The 9,722-nt window shown below is 42.6% G+C and overlaps 1 protein-coding gene and 1 pseudogene across 1 annotated transcript in view; one reads left to right on the top strand and one right to left on the bottom strand.

Annotated features, from left to right (window-relative positions):
* LOC104763694 lies at window positions 538–3,022 on the bottom strand (annotated as a pseudogene).
* LOC104763693 (probable prolyl 4-hydroxylase 10) overlaps window positions 7,536–9,722 on the top strand; it is a 3,367-nt gene continuing 1,180 nt past the window's right edge. The window contains exons 1-3 of the mRNA XM_019240442.1: window positions 7,536–7,771; window positions 7,865–7,949; window positions 9,531–9,629. Coding sequence (XP_019095987.1) covers window positions 7,575–7,771; window positions 7,865–7,949; window positions 9,531–9,629 — 381 coding nt within the window. The 5' untranslated portion in view covers window positions 7,536–7,574. The remainder of the gene's footprint in view (window positions 7,772–7,864; window positions 7,950–9,530; window positions 9,630–9,722) is intronic.

Raw genomic sequence — 9,722 nt, 5'->3', positions numbered from 1 at the left:
CCCGCAGATAAGGATTAAGGGGAGTGCTTTGCAACACAAAAACAAAAACACTTATTATTATGACCGACACTGGTTGTAACAACCGTATTATTTTACCAACCTGAGCAGAAGTGTAAGTACGTGTGGACAAATGTGTTTCATTATCAGTCAGTAGTAAAGCGTGCCTTCGAACCATGATGCTAATCTTTTCATTCTAAAATACAAAAATTTACTGTATTTATCTATTTTGGGTTTTTAAGGATTGTTGGCTTTACGAATAGTTAGGTTGCAGCCAAAACCAACAAAACACATGAAAAATTAAACAACAAACAAACAGGTACACAAACCCCCCGACCAAATTTTCAGAACAAAGTGGTCCAGTCGTAATTGCGTCGCCTTCTAGAATATCCCGAAAGCCCCCAAAGGTAAGTTTGACACTTTGACTTCCTTTTGAAAATTTAGATATTACTATTATTCACCTCATCTGACTTTTTATAAATATCAATCAATTCCTGTTTTCAGGTTATATAATTTGTTTACTGACTTCTAGAGCTCAAGTTTACATCCATCCAAATCCATTTATGTATCTCAAACCCCACCAAAACAGACTGTTGAATTGTGTTACAAACAAACTATTAATAATAACGAGTACATTTTTATTTTCAGATATTTCTTTACAACGGATCAACTTGTGTGATAAAATATCAATCAACAACTGATGGATAAGATTTACAACAAAGCCCACCCAATCTGTTGACCGACTCCTACGTTCCAATGCCCTTTCCACATTTGCCTCCGGTTCTCCTAAGTGAGTGTGATTCTTCAATCTGCAATTATTTATACGACTGCTGTTTTATAGCTTCATCTCTTGTTACCAATCTCTTCTTGTGTCTGCTACTGGGAAACTCTTTCAACATCTTCATCATCTCATACGTCCTTGTCTCTCTTCCCATGTAGAGGCAAAGGCCAAGCGGAGTTAACCCATCCTGGTATATCGTTAAAAAAAAAAAAAAAAAAAAAAAGGGGCGTAAATGCTTACAGAACCTAGATATGGGAATAGGGAAATAAACGGGAACTAACCTTGTTCTTCACTTCTACATCGGCCCCTTTTATCAGAAGAAGCTTTGCAATGTCGCTTCTTCTGGCCTGTACTGCAACGTGCAGGGGAGTCCACCCGTCCTGAAAACACAGTGCCAAATTGTCAACCCAGCTGATCACAATGAACTTATCTACAATGAATGCTTTTGACAACATCATTACCCTGTCTTGAGCGTTTATATCAGCGTTATACAGTAGGAGAAGTTTTATTGTGGGAGCCGATGCTGTTTGCACAGCGTAGTGCATCAAGGTCGCACCTTCCTATCATAAACCAAACGGATCAGGTCCAACATCTCAAGCAAGGGAGATTATAATTTATAATAACCGATATATATATATATATATATATCATTTACATCATCAAGAACAAACGGGTTTGCCGACTCCCTCAGTAGGTAGTTAGTAACAGCCTGCTTTTTACCAATGATTGCTCGGTGAAGTGCTGTCAAACCGCCCTAGAAACCCACATGAATGAAAACAGCACTTACATCCCACAAACATAAAAAAAAAATTGCAGAAAAGCATCAAATAACTTGACATACCACGTCGGTAGCGTTGATATCAAGATTGTGCTTTAGCAAGGAATCAACCAGATAAAACTCTCCGCACGCTGCCAGTGTGTGAAGAGGAAGCCATTTTTTCTGAATCACCCACCAGAGAGGTGCACACATAGTGAGACGGACTACCATAAGATTTCAAAAGAAACATTCACATCGTTCGTAAGGGGGTGGGGGACTTACGGAGGTGGCAACAGCTAGGTCAGGATTCCGGCTATTGAGCATAAATTTTTTCTTCTTTCGAAAGCAGCTTCCGAGGGCCTGCTCTTCATTTCATTAACGAAACAGATTAGCCAAATACGCTCTCTCAATGACTCAATTCAAGCAAGAGAGGGATTGATTCCGGTGAACCTACCTTCAGATTTATTGCCAGTGGTGGGATCGTACTTGTCACTAATGAAGAAGTTGGTAACGTGGTCGAATCCCTTGCCGTAGACAGCCCATCTAGGGTTCTTAGGAGCAACTCGCTCGCTGGAAGATGTTACAGCAGCATCGGTTGAGGCTGCATCGTCGGAGAAAGTGCCCGGTTTATCGAGAGTGACAGGCCTCAGTTGAGCCAACTTGGCTTCCTTGAAAGTCAGAAACTCATTCAAGTCGACACTCCTCAGCGGAACCAGCCCTTGTCTCTTCTTCTCCACCCGAACCCCAAACTCCAGCTCCTGCGCAATTTTGCGTTTGTCCTTCTTGGTCAGGTTCACTTCCGCCTGGATATCCCTCCATTCCTCCGGCACGAGGTTCTCGGCCTCAATCTCCGACTCCCCGACCCGCCGGTTCTTCTTCTGGTGAGCAACCTCGGTGACCTCCTTGTGAAGAAGGTAAGGGTCTTCGAAGACGCCGTCCTCGTAGACGAGACAGTCACCGTGTTGGAGCAAATAGCTTTGGCGGGAAGGACTGCAGAAAAGAGGAGTTTGAAGGAGTCTTTGAGTTGAACGAGTTTGTAGGAGTCTTAGTCAAATAAAGACCTGTTATTTCGGTCTGTTGCATTTGTTTTCTGTTTCAGTATTTTCAGGACTTTCAGTTCAATGTAAGGCTATATAAAGCCAGTTTGATCTCATGAATAAAACACGAAATATTCAGCTTTCAATTTACAGTGCCTTTGGTATTACAAATTGGTATCAGAGCTCTGTTAAATCCTGAGTATTTTGACAAACAAATCAAAGACCAAAATACGAGTGTGAGGCAAGATGGGAGACGACAAAATGAAACTACCGCAGTTTGATGGCCACTGGGATCACTGGAGCGAGGTGATGGAAAACTTCTTCAGAGCGAGAGGTTTGTGGAGTCTCATTGACACCGGTTTTGAAGAACCTGCAGTTACCGTGGTGCTGACGGAGGAGCAGAGGAGACAACTCGATGATGCAAGGACAAACGACCACAAGGTCAAGCATTATCTTTACCAATCCATTGATAGGGTGACGTTTGAACAAATCCAAGACAAGAGGACATCCAAAGTCATATGGGAATCCATGAGGAGGAAGTTCGCTGGTAACGATCGGGTAAAGAAGTCCTTGCTACAGAAGCTGAGGAGAGATTTCGAGCTGCTCGAGATGAGGGAGTCAGAAACCGTGGAGGAATACTTCTCGCGTGTGCTCACTATCACAAACCAGATGAGGAGCAACGGTGAAAACATGGAGAACTCGAAGGTTGTTGAGAAAATCCTAAGGACGTTAAGTGAGAAGTTCATGTACGTAGTGGTGTCAATTGAGGAGTCCAAAGACATTGAAACCATTTCACTTGATGAGCTGCAGAGCTCACTGGCGGTTCACGAACAGAAGTTTAAGAAGCAAGACAGAGGAGAAGATCAAGTTTTGAAAGTAACTTACCGTGGACAGACGAGTGGAGCCAGAGGAAGAGGTTTCAATGGGAGAGGCAGGGGACGCGGTCGAGGAAGGTCGTTCTCAAAAAGCACAGTGGAGTGCTACAAATGTCACAAACTCGGACATTTTAAGTACGAGTGTCCATTGTGGGAAGAGGAAGCCAATTACGCTGACTTTGAAGGAAATGAGGAAGTACTTCTGATGGCGTATGTTGATGAAGAGGAGGATGTTGAGAAATCAGAAGTGAATCTGAAGAATGCAGAGCTTATGCTGATGGCTTACACTGGAGAGCAAGAGAATCTGAGAAAGAAGGCGTGGTTTCTTGACTCAGGTTGCTCAAACCACATGAGTGGAGATCGAGGGCTGTTTTCAACATTGAATGGTGATTTCAAGCATTCGGTTAAGCTTGGAAACAACAAGAGAATGGAGGTGGTTGGCAAAGGGAACGTGAAGCTGGTGCTTAACAACATCACATACACCATTAGTGATGTGTATTATGTGCCGGAACTCAAAAACAATTTGTTGAGCCTTGGTCAGCTACAAGAGAAGGACATAACGATCATCATAAGGAGAGGTTTCTGCAAGATCTATCATGATGAGAAGGGTTTGATAGCAGAAAGCAAGATGAGCATAAACAGAATGTTCATGGTGATTGATCAAGGTGATATTGGAGAAGGTCAACAACACTACCTCAAGACAGTCTCCGAGAACACACCAAAGCTGTGGCATGAGAGGTATGGACACATCAGCCACCGCAACATGAAAAGGTTACAGAGCAAGAAAATGGTGCGAGGGCTGCCAGATTTCGAAACTCAGAAGTACACGTGCTCAGACTGCCTTGTGGGGAAGCAATCAAGGAGCAACATCCCCAAGAAAAGCACGTGGAGGGCCGAGGAGGTACTAGAGCTGATCCATACAGATATATGTGGTCCCATCAGTCCCATATCCACCAGCGGGAAAAGGTACATACTCTGCTTCATTGATGATTACAGCAGAAAAGCCTGGGCGTATTTCTTGAGTGAGAAGTCAGAAGCTTTCAACCTTTTCAAGCTCTTTAAGAAACGAGTAGAGACTGAATCTGGGAAAAGCATCAAGTGTCTAAGGTCAGACCGAGGAGGGGAGTACACTTCTCATGAGTTCTCTGAGTACTGTAAGAAGGAAGGGATTCGAAGGCAGTTAACAACAGCCTATACACCTCAACAGAATGGGACTGCAGAGAGGAAAAATTGAACGGTTATGAACATGGTGAGATCACTGCTATCAACGCGAAAAGTACCAAGAGTTTTCTGGGCAGAGGCTGTAAATTGGACTTTCTACGTTCTCAACAGATCACCCACATCAGCTGTAAAAGACACCACTCCACAAGAAGCTTGGAGCGGAGTTAAACCTACTGTGGATCATTTCAGAGTTTGGGGAAGCCTCGTCCATGCTCATATTCCAGATGAGAAACGAAGCAAGCTAGATGACAAGAGCGTCACCTGCATTTTCATTGGCTACTCTGAAGAATCCAAAGGGTACCGTCTCTATAACCCCAAAAGCAAGAAGGTGGTAGTAAGCAGAGATGTCGTATTCGAAGAATCAAAAGGATGGAATTGGGAGGCAGAGCACGAGCTAAGTAAAGACGAATTGATCTGGAATGATGATGATATGGCTTGGGAAGAAAGTGTAGATGAGAACAGTGACCAAGGAGAGTCAGAGAATGAAGAAGAACAGCCCGTGGAGATCGAAGAAGAAACTCCAGGTCAGATTTCTCCGCAAGTCGAAGTCAGGGAGGGAAGAGTGACGAGACCCCCACGCTATCTCAGTGATTATGTCACTAGAAGAGATGATGAAGAAGAAGATGAAGTCAACATGATGGTCTCAGTCAACTCAACTGATCCGGTGAACTTTGAAGAAGCAGATAAAAGTGAGAAATGGAGACAAGCAATGGATGAAGAGATGAATTCGATTGAGAAAAATCAGACCTGGGAGCTTGTAGATCTTCCGGAGGGGGCAAAATGCATCGGAGTGAAGTGGATTTATAAAACAAAGTTTAACGAGCTTGGAGAGGTGAACAAATTCAAAGCTCGCTTGGTGGCCAAGGGATATTCACAAGAACATGGAATCGATTACACTGAGGTGTATGCACCTGTGGCTAGAATGGACACCATCAGAACTTTGTTATCTCAAGCAGCTCGCAAGGGATGGGACATCTACCAGTTAGATGTTAAATCTGCTTTCCTCCACGGAGTCATTGCAGAAGACGTATACCTGCAACAACCTAAGGGCTATGAGATTGAAGGAGAAGAGGATAAGGTATACAAACTCTACAAAGCTCTGTATGGTTTAAAGCAAGCCCCCAGGGCCTGGTTTAGTAGAATTGAGGAGTATTTCATCAGGGAGGGCTTTGAGAAATCCCAAAACGAAGAGACGTTGTTCATCAAGACAAACAATCACGGTAATGTTCTGTTCCTCAGTATTTATGTGGATGATCTCATATACAAAGGAGATTGTTTGTCAATGATGAAAGAATTCAAAGAATCGATGGAAGAAGAGTTTGATATGACGGATCTTGGCAAAATGAGATACTTTTTGGGCATTGAAGTCTTGCAAACGCCTTACGGGATTCACATCTCACAAGGAAAGTATGCTCTTGAAGTCTTAAAGGGATTTGGGATGGAAAATTGCAATGCAGTTTGGAATCCAATGGTGCCTGGTAACAAGCTTGAAGTGGACGATGATGGAGAGAGAGTTGATGAGACTTACTACAAGAGCATAATAGGAAGCCTCATGTACATCACAACAACGAGGCCTGACCTGCAATACTCTGTAAGTCTTCTAAGTCGATACATGTCTAAGCCGACGCAGATGCATTTGCAAGCAGCCAAGCGAGTTCTCAGATACTTAAGTGGGACGATGGATTATGGTATCTGGTACAAGAGGGGAGGAGATGGAGAAGTTCTAATCTACACGGACAGTGATTTCGCTGGTGATCATGATAGCAGGAAAAGCACATCAGGATATGCCTTTCTCATGGATAATGGAGCTGTTGCTTGGTCGTCAAAGAAGCAACCAATAGTTACTCTTTCCACCACTGAGGCAGAATACGTAGCCGCGTCAGCTTGTGCCTGTCAAGCTATCTGGTTTAAGAGAATTTTGGAGGAATTAAGATGTGATGGAGAAGGAAGCACAGTCATCTTATGCGATAACACCTCTACAATCAAACTCTCTAAGAATCATGTTTTTCACGGAAGGTGCAAACACATTGGGGTACGTTTTCATTTCTTAAGAGATTTGGTTAAGGATGGTGTCTTTTGTCTTGAACATTGTGGATCACGAGACCAAGTTGCGGATATCTTTACGAAGCCTTTGAAACGAGAGACATTTGAGAACCTGAGGAGTAAGCTCGGGATTTGCTCAGCTGGAGATAAACTAAGTCTAATGAATCAGGCTTAGTTTAGGGAGGGTTTTGTTGGAGCAAATAGCTTTGGCGGGAAGGACTGCAGAAAAGAGGAGTTTGAAGGAGTCTTTGAGTTGAACGAGTTTGTAGGAGTCTTAGTCAAATAAAGACCTGTTATTTCGGTCTGTTGCATTTGTTTTCTGTTTCAGTATTTTCAGGACTTTCAGTTCAATGTAAGGCTATATAAAGCCAGTTTGATCTCATGAATAAAACACGAAATATTCAGCTTTCAATTTACAGTGCCTTTGGTATTACACACCGACGATGAAATCATCGCCGGCATCGGGGAGAATCGATGTTTGAGAAGAATATGAAAGAGAGCGTAATCGTCTGGGGAAAACCAGGGATTGATGAGAAGGAGAAAGACGAGAGGGAGAGTGCAGAAGAAGAGAGATGGTGTGTGGTGCGGCGAGCTGCATCATCTTGAGGATGACGGACGGAGCTTTCTTTCTTTCTTTCTTTCTTTCTCCTGCGGGGGAGATGTATCGGATAGCTTATATGGGCCTAATTTAAGCACTTTATAATGGGCCTGACTTTTAAATATGGGCCCAACCTCTGATATACCATAGTAGAGACTAGAGAGAAGAAAAAGAAAAAAAAGTAGAAGAAAAAAACATCCATCCATCAAATTCATCATCTTGCTGGTGAGCTCGACCGGATCTCATCGTTGTTTGGGAAAAAAAGATGATGGCGAGACCGAGGAGTCATCGTCCTTCAGGTCGGAAATCATCCAATTCAACGCTCGTATTCGGTGTACTGATCATGTCCACTTTCGTCATTCTGATTCTTCTCGCCTTTGGAATTCTCTCGGTGCCCAGCAACAATGCCGGCTCCTCCAAAGCCAATGATCTCACTTCCATTGTCCGAAAAACACTCCAGAGGTACGATTCGATCCCAGATTCATTGAACTCTATATTTAAATCAGATTTAGTTTAGTGTGTGCTTCTTTAAGATTCGAGCTTTACTATCCGTAGAAGTGGCGAGGATGATTCAAAGAACGAGCGTTGGGTTGAAATAATCTCCTGGGAACCCAGAGCTTCTATTTACCACAATTTCTTGGTGAGTTATATATCTCTCTCTCTCTCTCTATCTGTATTTGAAATATATATGATATGTGTTATCATTGCAAATAAGAAAGCTCTCAGACCCAAGAAAAACTGAATGATTCATCTTAATCAGAGGAGTTACAGGAAAAAGAATATATAGTAGACTAACAACTTAGCACTACCTCCTAAAAACCCTGCAACTTATTCAACTACTCCGTTAACAACGGAAGACACAACCCTAACCACTTCAAACTTAACATAAAAATACTTAAGACTCGATAAAACATCTTTTTACTTCATTTCCTCCCCTAAACTGTAAGTCTCCTTTCAGTTTAAACATCCTTTGTGCCAACACCCATCCTGCTTCTGAGTTTCTCAAACACTTCGAGCTTCACCGCCTTTGTCATTATGTCGGATATCTGATCGTGTGTACTGCAGTAGTTGAGCTGAATCACTCCATCATTCACCAATTCTCTTAAGTAATGGAACCTGACATGAATGTGCTTGCTTCTCCCATGTAATACCGGATTCTTGGACAACTTGATTGCAAAGCTGTTATCACAAAACATAATAGTACCTTCCTTCTGCTCAAACCCAATCTCCGCCATAATGTTCCTTAGCCACACTGCTTGACAAGCTCCATATGCTGCAGACACAAACTCTGCTTCAGTCGTAGATAAAGTGACGATTGGCTGCTTCTTTGAGACCCACGAAACTGCACCTCCACTCAACATAAAAACATATCCTGAAGTGCTCTTGTAATCATCAGTATCCCCTGCATAGTCACTGTCTACATATCCGACTAGTTTCTGCTCACCTCCATACCTGTACTGAATTCCAAACTCTCGAGTTCCTTGAATATACCTCAAGATCCTCTTTGCTGCCGCCATATGCTGTTCATTTGGTCTCTCCATATATCTACTGACCAAATTCACAGAATAAATTAAATCAGGCCTAGTAGCAGTTAGGTACCTCAGACTCCCAACTGAGTTGCTTAAATGTTGTTAGATTCACTTCTTCTCCAGCTCCTTCTCTTGTCAGCCTGTTACCCGGTACCATTGGATTTTTAACAGCATTACACTCCTCCATACCATACTTCTTCAGAGTTTCTTCTGCATATTTCCTTTGACTTATGAAGATTCTTTTCTCATCCTAAACAACCTCCACTCCCAGAAAGTATTTCATCTTGCCCAGATCAGTCATAGCAAACTCACTCATCATGGAGACTTTAAACTCTTCTAGCATCTCTGTTGAGCTTCCAGTGTAGATGAGATCATCAACATAGAGACTTACCACCAAGTAGCGTCCCTCTTCCTTCTTTACGAATAATGTGTGCTCACAGTAACACTTCTCAAAGCCTTCTCGCAGAAAATATCCTTCAATGCGACTTATTCAACTACTCCGTTAACAACCGAAGACACAACCCTACGACTTGACCACTTCAAACTTAACATAAAAATACTTAAGACTTGATAAAACATCTTTTTACTTCAATATGATCTATGTAACGAAGAAGATCTTGATACGAAAACAAATGAGAGTAATGTGGAATGGGTTGTTTTTGCATGTGTAATCCCTCCCGGTTTGTGGATAGACGAAGGAGGAATGCAAATATCTGATAGAGCTAGCTAAACCTCATATGGAGAAATCAACTGTTGTCGATGAGAAGACTGGAAAGAGCACTGATAGCAGGTTTTGCTTTCTCACTCTAAATTCTCCAACCTTTTTACTAAATTATTAAGTCACATACTTTTTATACTGACCAAACCCCCCCCCCCCCCCCCCC

Source organism: Camelina sativa, chromosome 18 (genome assembly GCF_000633955.1).
Source record: "Camelina sativa cultivar DH55 chromosome 18, Cs, whole genome shotgun sequence".
Lineage (NCBI taxonomy): Eukaryota > Viridiplantae > Streptophyta > Magnoliopsida > Brassicales > Brassicaceae > Camelina > Camelina sativa.
Note: the sequence above shows the minus strand (reverse complement) of the source record. Positions and strands in the feature narration are given on the sequence as shown.